Source organism: Chiloscyllium punctatum, chromosome 15 (genome assembly GCF_047496795.1).
Source record: "Chiloscyllium punctatum isolate Juve2018m chromosome 15, sChiPun1.3, whole genome shotgun sequence".
NCBI classification, from domain to species: domain Eukaryota; kingdom Metazoa; phylum Chordata; class Chondrichthyes; order Orectolobiformes; family Hemiscylliidae; genus Chiloscyllium; species Chiloscyllium punctatum.
Genome location: NC_092753.1, coordinates 72,725,241 through 72,740,545, shown reverse-complemented (window position 1 = coordinate 72,740,545; position 15,305 = coordinate 72,725,241). Strand labels below are relative to the sequence as shown.

The 15,305-nt window shown below is 40.2% G+C and overlaps 1 protein-coding gene across 1 annotated transcript in view; it reads right to left on the bottom strand.

The window, feature by feature from the left end:
* Window positions 1-15,305, bottom strand: part of LOC140485862 (proto-oncogene tyrosine-protein kinase ROS-like) — a 234,592-nt gene that overhangs the window by 164,623 nt on the left and 54,664 nt on the right. Inside the window, exons 10-16 of the mRNA XM_072584317.1 lie at window positions 14,845-14,964; window positions 12,333-12,508; window positions 11,647-11,738; window positions 8,193-8,707; window positions 5,127-5,330; window positions 3,044-3,148; window positions 1,866-2,044 (exon numbers count right to left, since the gene is read on the bottom strand). Of these exons, the coding sequence (XP_072440418.1) occupies window positions 1,866-2,044; window positions 3,044-3,148; window positions 5,127-5,330; window positions 8,193-8,707; window positions 11,647-11,738; window positions 12,333-12,508; window positions 14,845-14,964 (1,391 nt within the window). The remainder of the gene's footprint in view (window positions 1-1,865; window positions 2,045-3,043; window positions 3,149-5,126; window positions 5,331-8,192; window positions 8,708-11,646; window positions 11,739-12,332; window positions 12,509-14,844; window positions 14,965-15,305) is intronic.

The following is a 15,305-nucleotide window of genomic DNA, read 5'->3' as shown; positions in this document are numbered from 1 at the left end:
GGGATTGAGTGTGATTTAGCTGTTTGGATCAGAAATTGGATAGCTGAAAGAAGACAAAGGTTGATGGGAAATATTCATCCTGGAGTTCTACTACCAGGATCTGTTTTGGGTCCACTGTTGTTTGTCATTTATATAAATGTTCTGGATGAGTGCATAGAAGGATGGATGGGTAAATTCACAGATGATATTAAGGTTGGTACCATTGTGGACAGTGACGAAGGATATTGTAGGTTACAGACAGACATAGATAAGCGACAGAACTGGGCTGGGAGGTGGCAAATGGAGATTAATGTGGAAAAGTGTGAGGTGATTCACTTTGGAAAGAGTAACAGGAATAGAGAGCATTGGGCTAATGGTAAGATCCTTGGTAGTGTGGATGAGCAGAGAGATCTCAGTGTCCAGGTACATAGATCCTTCAAAGTTGCCACCCATGTTGAAAGGGTTGTTAAGAAGGCATACAGTGTGTTAGCTTTTATTGGTTGTGGGATTGCGTTTCTGAACCACAGGATCATGCTACAGCTGTACAACACTCTGGTGCTGCCACATTTGTATACAGTATTTGGAGTACTGTATACAGTTTTGGTCACCACATTATAGGAAGGATGTGGAAGCTTTGGAAAGGGTTCAGCGGAGATTTACAAGGATGTTGCCTGGTACGGAGGGGAGGACTTACGAGGAAAGGCTGAAGGACTTGCAGCTGTTTTCATTAAAAAGAAGGTTGAGAGGTAACTTAATTGAAACATACAAGATAATCAGAGGGTTAGATAGGTTGGACAGTGAGAGCCGTTTTCCTCAGATGGTGATCGCTAGCATGAGGGGAAATAGCTTTAAGCTGATGGGTGATAGATACAGGACAGATGTCAGAGGTAGTTTCTTTACTCAGAGAGTAATAAGGGCGTGAAATGCACTATCTGCAACAGTAGTAGACCCACCAACTTTAAGGGCATTTAAATGGTCATTGGATCGGCATAAGGATGAGAATGGAATAGTGTAGATTCGATGGGTTTCAGATTGGTTCTATAAGTCGGTGCAACATCGAGGGCCAAAGGGCCTGTATTGCGCTATAATGTTCTATGTTCTATACTCTGTGCTCTATGTTCTACTTGCAAAATAATAGTGACTTTCTGCAATGCTGAAAAGAGTCAGGATCTAACAGGAAGATGAAGATGCCCAAACAATATACTAATGCGCTGTAACACAATAACAAACTGTGAGATTCAGTTGATAATTTCCTTCAAGGGGTATACTGCAGCAGGGAAATTGGTCCAGGCTCAATGAAAGGTGTTTTCTTTGTCCTGGATTCATTACCCACCCACCTCCCCTCCCCCACCCCCCCCCAACCCCCACCCCCACCCCGCCCCCCACCACCACCTACTGACTATTGTTTATTTTGCAGAAGGACAAAGTAAATTAAAATACTCAATAGGTGTTCCTGAATAGGGTTCTCAAGCAGAATCCCATTTAATTTCAAACGTTAACTCTGTTTCTCTCTTCTCAGATGCTGACAGACCAGGTGAATTTTCCAGCATTTCCTGTTTCAATTTAAGTTAAAATACTCAACTTGCAATTTTCTTGCTCGGTATGACTTTCGACATTTCCATGATTGACAGCAAGTTTATATTTACAAGTCGTGTTCATTACATAGCCACATAAAGTACAGTGACTTCAACTTGATCAGTAAATTACAGCCTAACAGAATTAAATTGCAATTCATTTGAGTCCATGGTTTAAAAGCAATCAAGTTCATTTACCATAAAAGGCATCATTATTAGCATATCAGAAGCTGATTGAATATTATTGAATAAAGGGGTTATTTTCTAATATTTTAAAACTTCATTGAAAAATACAATTGTTAGGATGTGTACCTCATTTGTCTCACTGTCAGCCCAGTACAGGGTTTTACTTATCCAGTCCAAAGCTAATGCTCCTACATTCTGCAAGCCTCCTATCACCTGTGACTCACTGTCATAATCAAACAAGGATGTGACATGAGCGAAACCAGTAGAATTTGTCCAGTAGAGGGAACTATTAAGCCAGTCTAAATCTATATTTAGAAAAGGAAAAATGTTTATATTAGTTGAATGACAGTTGCAAATTAGGACTATATTGACAAACCAAACAATATGGATAGATCTATGAAATACAACATCTGTCTCTTTAAGGCCTGTCGTAACTCCAATGAGGATTGCAAGGAATAGACTATATGTACTCCACAGTCGCACTGGCCAGGTCAGAAATGCCAGATGTGGGCTCACCACCCTGCAGTCTGAAAATCAGTGAACATTGGAAATTCCAGGAATATAGTTGAGAATCCCAAAATGAGGATCTCAGTCACCATTTTACAGGGCTCCCAAGTCAAAATCTAGCCCTTAGTATCAATATCTGACTTTAATACACAACTTCTTTAAATGCCTGCACTCATTCATTTTAAATGTGAAAATCCACTTGGTTTAAAAAAATCATTTAGAACACAAAACTTCCCCATGTAATTTTTTTAAAATTCAGAAACATGGCACATTGTTTCAATCATCTTAATTGTATACCTATCTTCACTTAAAGGTGAATAGTCTTAAATTGAACTCAAGAAATATAAATTTATTATGGATTTATCTGAATGAATGCAGCAGTAAATGATTTAAAGATGTTGATCACGTTAAAACGTGGTGTGTGTTTGGAATGCGTTGCCAGCAGAGGTGGTAGAGGCAGGCACGGTAGATTCATTTAAGATGCATCTCGACAGATGCATGGGTAGGTGGGGAGCAGAGGGATACAAATGCTTAGGAATTGACCAACAGGTTTAGACAGTACATTTGGATCGGCTCAGGCTTGGAGGGCCAAAGGGCCTGTTCGTGGGCTGTAAATTTTCTTTGTTCTTTGTTCTATTCACTGAAATTGTTCCAGTTTCTAGACTGACTTCTTCTAAAAACACCTTGAAATTAAATAAATTGTGTACTTTAAATATCAAGAAGTTTACAATGTCTGAACTAAAATTTTTTAAATGTAAAAATACAGGTAAAACTACAATGCAATTCCTGCACTGTACCTATTGCATTTTTGACACTTGGAAGCTTATTTTCATTCGTAAATTTATCCAAGAAAACTTTCCAGATTCCCATTTCATTTCCTGCTAGAATATAGGGATTAGCACCTTCAAGAAAATGAGAGAGCAAAATGAATTAAATGTAATACACATATCGCCAAAGTAACTAAATTGCAAAGATTAATTTTGTGTTTACAGAAGTAGCAAACAATGGAGGTTAAAATAACCAGATATTCCCACCAAAGGAAACAGAATATCATAACATTACGCTAATTTAAGATTATCATGGAAATTTGAACTCTGCTCACTTAGACCCAGACAAAATCATTGCAGGAGACAAGCCATTCTATTCCTGTATGTCATTATTTTAACAACGCAGGTTTGTAAATGAAGGCATTTACGAGATGTAGATGGAGGACCATAAGCCAATCGGTATCAGTGACACAATTATATCCTCAAAGTACTTTTAATACAAAATCAGGCTGTCCCAGCCAGCACAACTTTCCAGAACAGGTCTCCCACACTAACATTTAAAGAAACACTATGCTGCAGGTAACTGGAACAGGATGTTAGGATATCAGGATATCAATGTGCTTTGGGTCAAAAATAGTCCCCAATCACCCAATTGTTCCTCAGGTACTTTATTTCCCTTTTCTTTATCCTTACCATGGATAGTATTATTTGATTAGTTACGATTGAAAGAAGAATCAGAGAAGAAGAAGTAGCTGTGTCTATTAGAAAGGAGGAGATGGAGGTGGAGAAGGAGCCTTCTTGTAAGAATATCATATGTGGGATGTGTTGGCCTAAGCACATGTTTGCCCAAAGTAATAAATAACCCCTTCACCTGCCCCCACCTCCCCCCCTCCCCCCCCCCCCACTCCCAACCTCTGGTTTTAATGCATGACCTTATGACACAGATGCAAGTGTTATCATGCAGCCAAGACAAGCACAACAAATTAATGAATAATAACACAATGAGCACTTAGTGGCATTTTTCACAGAGGAAGACTTAAAATACCAATTGTAAATGGGAACCAAATAATAAAACAAGCAGAGAAAAGTAGTAAATCAAATGTGTAAAATAAAAGAGGAATTGAGAAAATAATGCATCTTGAGATAGAAAAATTGCCAGGATCTGATGACTGGGTGGATACCACGTCAGTGATAGCATACACTAGCTCAAGAGATAAAGTGCCCTGGCTGTTCTCACAAGCTGTAGGGACTCCCACTCCCAGTGAGTCAGAAAGTAAACATCTCTGAGGAGTTATCAGTTGATTAAACCGAATCAGTATGAGAACTGGTTCCCTAAAAGGCTGTGTATGTTGCATTAACTGAAATCAGAGGAAAGTGAGTTCAGGTCATCAGATCCAATTTGCATTTCACAAGCTGAACTTCAGTGCAAGGCTGAAATGTTTAAGCAGCAATGTGGCTGATGTGCTAACAAAAGGCTTAAAAACACAATAGCGGCAATTTGCTGATATGCATCTTGTTCAAAGTCAAGGAACACACTAAACTATGAAGAAGAGAAAGTTAAGAAAATTACTCCAACATAAGATAACCATGGTTCACCCTTTCTCTAGAGGTTCCTACTATAATACCCCACTAAATTCAGCATGGTGGCTCAGTGGTTAGCACTGCTACTGCATAGTGCTAGGGATCGAGGTACGATTCCAGCCCTGTCTGTGTAGCAGTTGCGTGTTCTACCTGTGTCTGCGTGGATTTCTGCCAGGTGGTCTGGTTTCCTCACACAGTCCAAAGATGTGCAGGTTAGGTGCATTGGCCATATTAAGTTACCCCATAATTTGCAGGCTGACAGTGAATTAGCCATGGTAAATTTGGGATGAGAGGGTAAGGGGCTGGGTCGGGGTGGGGTGCTATTCTGAGGGTCAGTGCAGACTCGATCGACCAAATGGCCTCTTTCCATACTGTAGGCATTCTATGAATTCTAAATTCATTGTTTGACCAAATTCCTTTTTAATCTTTATATTTGCACAACTTGACTCATGATTAATACCTTTGTAACTTGAATCAAAATGCTAAAAGATTCACTGGCATACATTTAGAAACATAGAAACATTACATCTACCTTCTTTAAGCGTTGTTCCTTGAAACATTGAAGACCATGGACCTTTGCCACCTGGAGAAGATGCACGTATCTTGAAAGTATATAATGTAGAACTGCTCAAGCCATGCAAGGTGATATTTGTTGAATGGATTCTATCCTTATAGTTGCTTATGTTACCATTTATAATAATCAGGTCATAGGACCACTGCTGCCATGCATTAGGTCCTTGAACAAAAACATAATATTGACAAGAAATAAACACATTGTTCTGCTGAAACAAATGAAAATTAATCAAGAGAATGACTTAACCATTTTCACACTGTGTTGTGAATTTGTAAAATATCAATTACATTTCTCTCAGGTGTGTGAAACTCTAACTGCACAACAGATCTGAAAACAGAAATATTTTATACATTTATTGATTTGTGTCAACATTTTTTTTCACATTGTGAAGCTAAATAAAAGCTTGCCTGCTTTGGATCTAGTCTGATGCTTGAACATGGCATTTCTTCCTAGGCAATTGGCAAAATATAGCATAGAGGGAAAAAATAAAGCCCAGAATTTAATAGGCTTGGAGACTCAGTACTTAATCCAAAATGGTATCAGGACTTAGGATCCAGAATTTCTGCCCATTTCTGACAGGTCTTATTTTTATCAGTTTCGGAAAAGGACTAAGATGGGATTGACACACAGAGGAAATAAATCCAGCAGGCTCATTTGAACTTAATGTGGAGTTCAAAAAGGTCCCATTTTCACTGCAGCAACGTCCATTTCCCAGAGTCTGAGACTTACAACTTAAGAATAGGTGTGAATTTTCATAAAAGGTAGATACAGCCTATGGAACTGTTAAGCTGTCATAGAGTTATAAAGGTGTACAGATTCTTTGGTCCAACCAGATATCCTAGACTAATCTAGTCCCATTTGCCAGCACTTGGCCCATATCCCTCTAAACATTTTCTATTCATATATGTTGTAATTGTACTATCCACCACCACTTCCTCTGGCAGCTCATTCCATACATGCATCAACCTCTGCATGAAAAAGTTGCCCCTTAGATCTCTTTTAAATTTTTCCCCTCTCACCCTAAACGTATGCCCTCCAGTTCTGGGCTCCCACACCCAAGGGAAAAGACCTTGTCTATTTACCCTATCCCTGCCCCTCATAATTTTGTAAACCTCTATCAACCCTCAGCCTCCAACGCTCCAGGGAAAACAGCACCAGCCCATTCAGTCTCTCCCTATAGCTCAAAACCTCCAACCCTGGTAAAATCCTTGTAAATCTTTTTTGAACCCTTCCAAGTTTCACAATATCCTTCCGATTGGAGAGAGACCAGAATTGTACACAATATTCCAAAAGTGTCCAAACCAATGTCCTGTACAGCTACAACATGACCTCCCAACTCCGTTATTTAAATCTCCTGCTATGTTTCTCAGCTGAAAAAAAAAGTCAGTTTCAGTAAATGCTTGGTTATCACTGCCCTAAAAGGTAGCATTATAATATTACCACTGCTTGATTACTTCCAAGACCTATCCAAGTCCAGTGGGGGAGAATTTAAGTAACAGCTCCAAGGAGTTAAAGGAGTAGCTTTCTTTGATATGGGGCTATAAACACAACTGCTTGTTTTTCTAAAAGGATATGAAAATATTTAAATGTATTTAATGGACTTTTACCTATGAAAATGTTCACATAGTGAAATCTGAAATAGATACTTCCAACTTAACTGCACACCATGTCAGCATGGTCCATGGCGGATACTGGATAACTTGGTATAGACAGCACAAGAGCAATGGATTGTGATTGGAAGGGCATGAATTGGCACAAATGCTATACAAGGCCACTGGGACATGGGGGAATCATTTGTTGACATAAGTTAGCACACAAAGGGTCAATGGGGCTGAATGGGGCATAGGTTAGCATTGAGGATATGAACTGGCTGTCATTGTAGAGCATGAGTTAGCATAGATGAGGTATACTGAATGGGATGAGATGGGGCTGAGGGATGAGAACGAGAGAGCCTAATATTTTTTATTTATTGCAGGATGAGGACATCGCCGGCAGGCCAGCACTTATTGCTCATCCTTAATTACCCAGTGGTTAATTAAGAGTTAACCACATTGCTGTGGGTCTGGAGTCTCGTGTAGGCCAGACTGGGTGTGGATGGTAGTTTCCTTCCCTCAAGGACATTAATGAACCAGGTGGGTTTTTCCCCACTAATTGACAATAATTCATGGTCATCATTAGACTCTTAATTTCAGATTTTACTGGATTCAAATTCCACCATCTGCCATGGCAGGACTCGAACCTGGGTCTCTGCATTAATAGTATAGCAACAATACCACTAGGCCATTGCCTCCGCTTAAATTTCAGCCATCTGAGGACTCAGTAGCCCTTAGCTTCCTCCATACTGTTTTTGGAGAGGGTGAGCCCAACACCAGTATGCATTTAAATGCCCTGAATTAGCATCCCTCGCTTTCAATCCCACAGTTCTCTGAAATTGACCACAGCCACTCCACCACTGATCCCTACTTATGATCTTTTTAGCATCCCCACAAATTAACATATGGGGTACTATTATAATCTGGCAGAGTATTTACAGGTCATTCTGGTATATCCAGCATTTCGTCAATGCGAATTGACTGTAACACGATTGACAAATTATGAGCACTGTTTGGATGATGTGAAGTTTCCACCGAATGGATATAAGCGATTTTCTATAGCAATCTTTGACAGCACAGCTTTCTATAGGAGTTTTCCATGGCAGGGTTTTCTGTATCGTGGGGTTGCAGAGGAACACAACTGTCATTTATATCATAATGGCATGTATGCCATAGCAGCTCCAATTTCATTTCTTATTGACTGGTTTTCACACGCTCATAATAAACCACAAGTGTTTTAATGGATTAATCAGTAATTACTTTATCTATGTCTCCTCCACCACCTCCACACCAAATACTTCTCCTCTATGCAACCATCTTTACTGTGACAATGAGGCAACTCTATCCCTTAGTTTGAAACTTTTCATTAAAAAACTGCATTATTTTCATCCAAGAAATAACTACATGATCATATACCAAAACAAAAACATACCAAGCCCATCCCCTGGTAGAGGCTCTCTCCAGTTTAAAGCTGCTGAATTGAATCCGAAGACAACTTGCAAGTGGGTAGGTTCATGAAGAGGTATTGGCAAAGGCTGAGTAGAAGAGTCCCATAAAAACAAGTTGTCAAAGTTTTCATCCTTCACATTGCATGACTCCACACTCACCTCAGTCGGGTACAACTGCTTATCATATTCTTCTGCAACATAGACCTGCTTTCCATTTGTTAAAACCCATAAATTATAAGAATGGACTATATGTTGAATATTGGCCGTATCAAATGGCAGTAAGCTGTTCAAGCCCATTTCTGTCCCATCCAAAAATATATGATGGACTGTCCTTCCTCTGCCACTAATGTAAACGAGTCTTTTAAAATATGGGGTCAAAGTGAAAGTGAGAAGTGATGTATTTGCTACTATAGGTTCCATGCTTTTGATCTCAGCTTCCAACACCATTCCTGGTAAAGCCGTGCGATATAGGCTATCCATGAAAGCAATAAACAAATATCTATAAAAATGAAAATAGGACAAGTAATAAAAGATTAATATTATTGATCAAAGTATATAATCCCATTCCAAAAAGAAATTTGTTTTAAGTAGAAAGTACATATGCCACAAAAATGATGATATATATTTTATGCAGCAATACTATGCTTGGATTTTCAAAGCATTAATAATTCTTTTGTGGAAACAGGCCCTTCAGCCCAACAAGTCCACACCGACCCGCAACCCCCCCATACCCCTACATTTACCCCTTACCTAACACGACAGGCAATTTAGCATGGCCAATTCATCTGACTTGCACATCTTTGGACTGTGGGAGGAAACCGGAGCACCTGGAGGAAACCCACGCAGACATGGGGAGAACGTGCAAACTCCACACAGTCAGTCACCTGAGGCGGGAATTGAACCCGGGTCTCCGGCACTGTGAGGCACCAGTGCTAACCACTGTGCCACCATGCCGCCCACTGGCTGATTGTGTTGAATAAAGTCGCTCCGAAGTTGGAATTTTATCATTTTCCTCTTTAAACCCTTTTTCTCCTTTAAGTACCTTCATAACAAATCAAAGTTTATGAGAAGATTTGTAGCTTGGGTGCTCGTTGTTGTGGTTCTGCTTGCCGAGCTGAGAATTTGTGTTGCAGACGTTTCGTCCCCTGTCTAGGTGACATCCTCAGTGCTTGGTAGCCTCTTGTGAAGCGCTTCTGTGATCTTTCCTCTGGCATTTGTAGTGGTTTGAATCTGCCGCTTCTGGTTGTCAGTTCCAACTGTCTGTTGCAGTGGCCGGTATATTGGGTCCAGGTCGATGTGCTTATTGATTGAATCTGTGGATGAGTGCCATGCCTCTAGGGATTCCCTAGCTGTTCTCTGTTTGGCTTGTCCTATAATAGTAGTGTTGTCCCAGTTGAATTCATGTTGCTTGTCATCTGCGTGTATGGCTACTAAGGATAGCTGGTCGTGTCGTTTCGTGGCTAGTTGGTGTTCATGGATGCGGATCGTTAGCTGTCTTCCTGTTTGTCTTATGTAGTGTTTTGTGCAGTCCTTGCATGGGATTTTGTACACTACATTGGTTTTGCTCATGCTGGGTATCCGGTCCTTCGTTCTGGTGAGTTGTTGCCCGAGAGTGGCTGTTGGTTTGTGTGCTGTTATGAGTCCTAGTGGTCGCAGTAGTCTGGCTGTCAGTTCGGAAATGCTCTTGATGTATGGACCCAAAGGATTAGCCACACTACCATACATCAAGAGCATTTCTGAACTGACAGCCAGACTACTGCGACCACTAGGACTCATAACAGCACACAAACCAACAGCCACTCTCGGACAACTCACCAGAACGAAGGACCGGATACCCAGCATGAGCAAAACCAATGTAGTGTACAAAATCCCATGCAAGGACTGCACAAAACACTACACAGGACAAACAGGAAGACAGCTAACGATCCGCATCCATGAACACCAACTAGCCAAGAAACGACACGACCAGCTATCCTTAGTAGCCACACACGCAGATGACAAGCAACATGAATTCGACTGGGACAACACTACTATTATAGGACAAGCCAAACAGAGAACAGCTAGGGAATTCCTAGAGGCATGGCACTCATCCACAGATTCAATTAATAAGCACATCGACCTGGACCCAATATACCGGCCACTGCAGCGGACAGCTGGAACTGACAACCAGAAGCGGCAGAGACAAACCACTACAAATGCCAGAGGAAAGATCACAGAAGCGCTTCACAGGACGGTCCCAAGCACTGAGGATGTCCCCTAGACAGGGGACGAAATGTTTGCAACACAAATTCGTAACTAATGCTGGATTTTTCAATTCCACACTTGACTGGCTCTGTTCTACATCAACAGCACTCTCAAGTCCAAACACCATTCAAGACAAAACATCGTACTTGATCAGGACTCCACGTGCCACCCTAAATATCTATTCCCTCCAAACACCCTAGTACAGCAGTGGTCGTGAATACTATCTATAAGATGCGCTGCAGGAATACATCAAGCATCTCCTGACAGAACTTTCCAAACCTATGACTTCAAAGGCTTAGAAGGACAAGAGCTGAGATACATGGGAATACCACCATCTTGAAGTTCCCCTCCAAGTCACACACCATCCTGACTGAGCCCGATTGCAATCGCTTAACCATCACTGGAACAAAACCTTGGAACTTTCTCCCCAAAAGCACTGAGTGGGCCTTCACCATTTGGACTCCAATAGTTCAAGACTGTTGCCTCCTCGAAAGGCAGTAGTCTTTGGGAGAGAGCAGCAACTGCTGGCAAAGCCAGGAACCCTCAGTTCCTCATTCCCTTGAAAATATAAAAAAAGGGGCAGGTGAAGAACTGTCATGGTGACATTTTTTTTTAATTGCTTAATGAAATTGAACAAAACAAAAGGAGAAAGATTTTACACCACTTGATTAATAAAGACAAAGCAAGGGAGATAAAAATAACCTCAACCAACCAGGGGAAAAAAAACTGACCAACACATAGTAGTATTCAGTTCTTCTCTGTTTGATTATGAGTCCATTTACTATTGATGCACACTCCATTTGTTAAGTTAAACTTGGTGTGAATTCAGAAAAACAAAAACTGTAGAAGTTGCTGAAAGCAAGTAGCTGTAATAACAAAGCAGGCAATTTAGAAAAAATACTCTTATAAATACAATTCCTACACACAGAGAAACTGATGTGTCATCTTCACACAGGTCCGAGATATAGAATATTCAACACACACATCAATAAGATAAATAGCAATTTTACCTGGCCCACAGACAACCAATTTAAAATGCTACTGAAACATAACTCTCAATTCTGAAAGATGAAGAAAGGACTTGAAACTCCAGCGGTATAAAAACTCCCGTATTAGATTGCTGAATTCATAAGAAACCAGGGAAAATAGCTGGCAAAACTGGGATCACAGGTTTACATAGGCAATGTGACTCACCCATTGAATGGATCTGCTACTGTCTTAACTGGAGAAGAAGTGAATGAAATGACAACTTCGGTGGAGCAGTTTCTCACATCACATCGTAGTACCTACAAAGAAAGACTAATGAATTTTTTATCATTCAACATATACAATGGGATTGCCAAAACTACAATGTCATCTCAAGACGTCAATGGCTACCCAATGCTAAACAAATTACATGCATTTTATTGTGGGTGGATGGGCAAATATTAAAATTCCAGCAAGCATCATCATAGCAGGACCTTGGGAGGACCACACAGAAAACAGGCACATTAACCCACCATGGAAATAGCTCAATGAGCAGACACAGAATTGCTTTGCGCAGAACGAATAAACGTTTTGTTTGTGACTATTGGAGGTGTGCCAATGACCGCCGAGGCCAGGTGAATGCCTTAAATCAGGAACTATGCAATGAAATAGTAATCAATTGGTACAAAACTAACTATAATCACTGGAAATTTCAACTTACCAGACAATAATGTTTTTGCAAGTAAAATAAGGCAGAACTTTCTAGAACACAATTTGTCAAAGAGCAACAAGAAGAGGAACTTTCTAGATTATATATCGAGTCATGCATTTTTGAGTAAAGTAGCAAACAAAACTTGGAAATTATCATCTTAGTCAGGAAGCATCATAAACAAGGACGCATCAAGAATGTTTACCTGTTTGTCTATGACAAAATAAAGCTTGCCGTAGAGCCAGTCTGCAGAGAGATCACTGATAAATCTGTCACTCTGATAAATCAGACGAGAATGGTTAGAGCTGCCAACTGATAGTGCCCAAATGTGTGGCCCCTCCGAAATATACAACTCTTTCTTACGTATGTCACCAGATATACCTAGTCCATTTGAAGGTGGGAGTGGGAAGGACAAAAATAAAGACATGTTTAGTTACTGGGCTTGAAACTACTCCATCAGTTAATCAAATCACAGCTGAACTATACCTCAAATCCACTTCGCGATCTTTGATCCATATCCCACAATACCCTCAAATCAATCAATTTTAGTCTTGAAAGTTTAACAGTCCAAAAGTTCTCAGGCTTTTGGAATCAATAGTTCCAGATTTTCATAACCATTTTGTTCCCCACACAAAAGCTTCTTGACTTAAGTCCCAAAAGGCTGAACTTTAATTTAAGATTGAGAGATGTTGTTCTTCAATCCCAAACTAGAAGATAAAACATCCCTACATTTGTTTGTCTGTCTTTTCTCACATTCCTGATGAAGGGCTTATGTCTGAAACATCGATTCTTTTGCTCCTCGGATGCTGCCTGACCTGCTGTGCTTTTCGACTCTGATTTCCAGCAACTGCAGTGTTCATTTTCTCCTGTCTTTTCTCACATCCTTGTTTCTGAGGATTGGGCCATGGACCAGTGCATTGATAATGTGCATTAAAGGGATTTATAGGCTGATGTCTAACCTGCTTTGACCACATTGCAAGCACATGGCCAAAAAGTCATGGTGTGCAACTTGAACACAGCACTTACAGCCTAGAGACAGGGACACTATCACTGTCATCCATCTATCCACTCTGTCGAATCTTTTATTATTTTAAACATCTTGATTAGATCACTGCTTACTCTACATACAAAGGAACATTTTTCAGCTGGTTTGCCAGGCTCTGTATAGCAGAACAAGGGTCCTACACCAGGCGTTTGCACCACTAACATGAATGCAGTAAGTCATAAAAAAAACTAAAGTTATACCAAGGAGATAATTATCATGCCTCAGACTCAGCTAAGATGTATTTTATTTCAAAGTTATCAACTGATTAAATAGAACTAATCCAAATGAATAGCTGGGGCTGTTTTCACTGGAGCGTCAGATGCTGAGGGGTGACCTTATAAAGGTTTATAAAATTATGAGGGGCATGGTTAGGATATCAGACAAGGTCTTTCCCTGGGGTGGGGGAGTCCAGAACTAGAGGGCATAGGTTCAGGGTGAGAGGAGAAAGATATAAAAGGGACGTAAGGAGCAGCTTTTTTACGCAGAAGATGGTGCCTGTAAGGAATGAGCTGCCAGAGGAAGTGGTGGAGGCTGGTACAATTGCTGTACTTAAAAGGTTTCTGGATGGGTATATGAATAGGAAGGGTTTAGATGGATATGGGCCAAATGCTGGCAAATGGGACTAGATTAGGTTAGGATATCTGGTCGGCATGGACGAGTTGGACCGAAGGGTCTGTTTCCATGCTGTATCTTTCTATGACTCTATTACCAGTTCTGTAGTTTCCACACCATAAGAAAATCTACTGAACCCATTATAATTCATGATAATATGAGAGTGATATATGCAATTTTCCTGTTCAAATATATTAGCTAATCTGTTCTGTTCCTCAAGATAGAGAATGTTTATAACAGGAAGTAAAATATTTCCACCACATTGAGCACCCATCACTATTAACCACTCCAGAGCAAAGTTATTTTAAATGCGCTAATAATGTGCTTTCACAAAATCTTAGAAGCCAATCTATTGGCATCAGAGCACCCAAAAGGAGCAAAATGTTCTACCCTTGACACCCCTTGTTTATATGTACCCAAGAATATCAAATTGAGCCCTAAAATACAGTTACTACATGAATATTGCATATAGCTTTCACAAAAACAAAGACAGAGGGAGGTCATTCACTCCACTGAAGCTGGGGTCAGTTAGCTGGATGACTTGTTTTGTGGTGCAGAAGCATGCCAACAGTATGGGTTCAATCCTAGCACCAGCTGAGGTAATCATGGAGGACTCTCCTTTTTAAACCTCTCCTCTCACTTGAGGCCTAGTGACACTCAGGTTAACCCTCTATCAGTCAGCTCTGGTGAGAGCAGCCTTATGATCTGGTAGGACTCTGGTGACTTTCCATTTAGCTATCTCTTTTAATGAAGTTAGCAAATAGTCTAGCTTCCCTACTCATTGCCTAAAGCCCTGCTAATTTCACTGTTGAACCTACTTCCACCACTTTCTTAGGCAGTGCAGTCCAGTTCACAATAAGTAGCTACGTCAACAAATGTAATCTCATCTTCAGTGCATATTGTTAATTATCTAAAATGTTATTTTTATTTTATCAATACTGCAAATAAAAAAAAGTATATATTGAAGATTTTTTTGTAGCTAGACATTTGATATCCACTGACTCAGCCAGGAAACTGGAGAGCTTGTTTGTACCTACAAGAAAGAAGGAATTAACTGTACCAGTAATGCTGTTACCAATCCAATCTGTTCTGGTACAAAACATCTCCTCCAAATCTCCAGCTTTACTTTCATATAGGGTATTTTGTTTCGACAGCCAGAGTACCAGGTTTTCAGACAGTTCTGCAACAGTAAATTGTTTGATTTTAGTTATTTTTAGGCAAAACAGCAGTGTAATTATGATCCTCACACATTTCAACACTTTGTGTAACAAAATTTTCACTATCTCATTCCCCACTTACATAGCACATCCTTACATAGCCCCCTTTGTCCAACAGTTCTATGTTCTGAGTCACAAATTTCTTCTGCAATTGCTGTCACTAATGATTCACAACATTAGAGATGATATAAATGTGATGAATTGAACATCGATCTACTTTCTTTAGTTCCACCCGAAATGCACATGTTTTAGTGATTCATAGCTAGACTGACAACTGGCCAAACACATCTCCAGAAATTAAGCT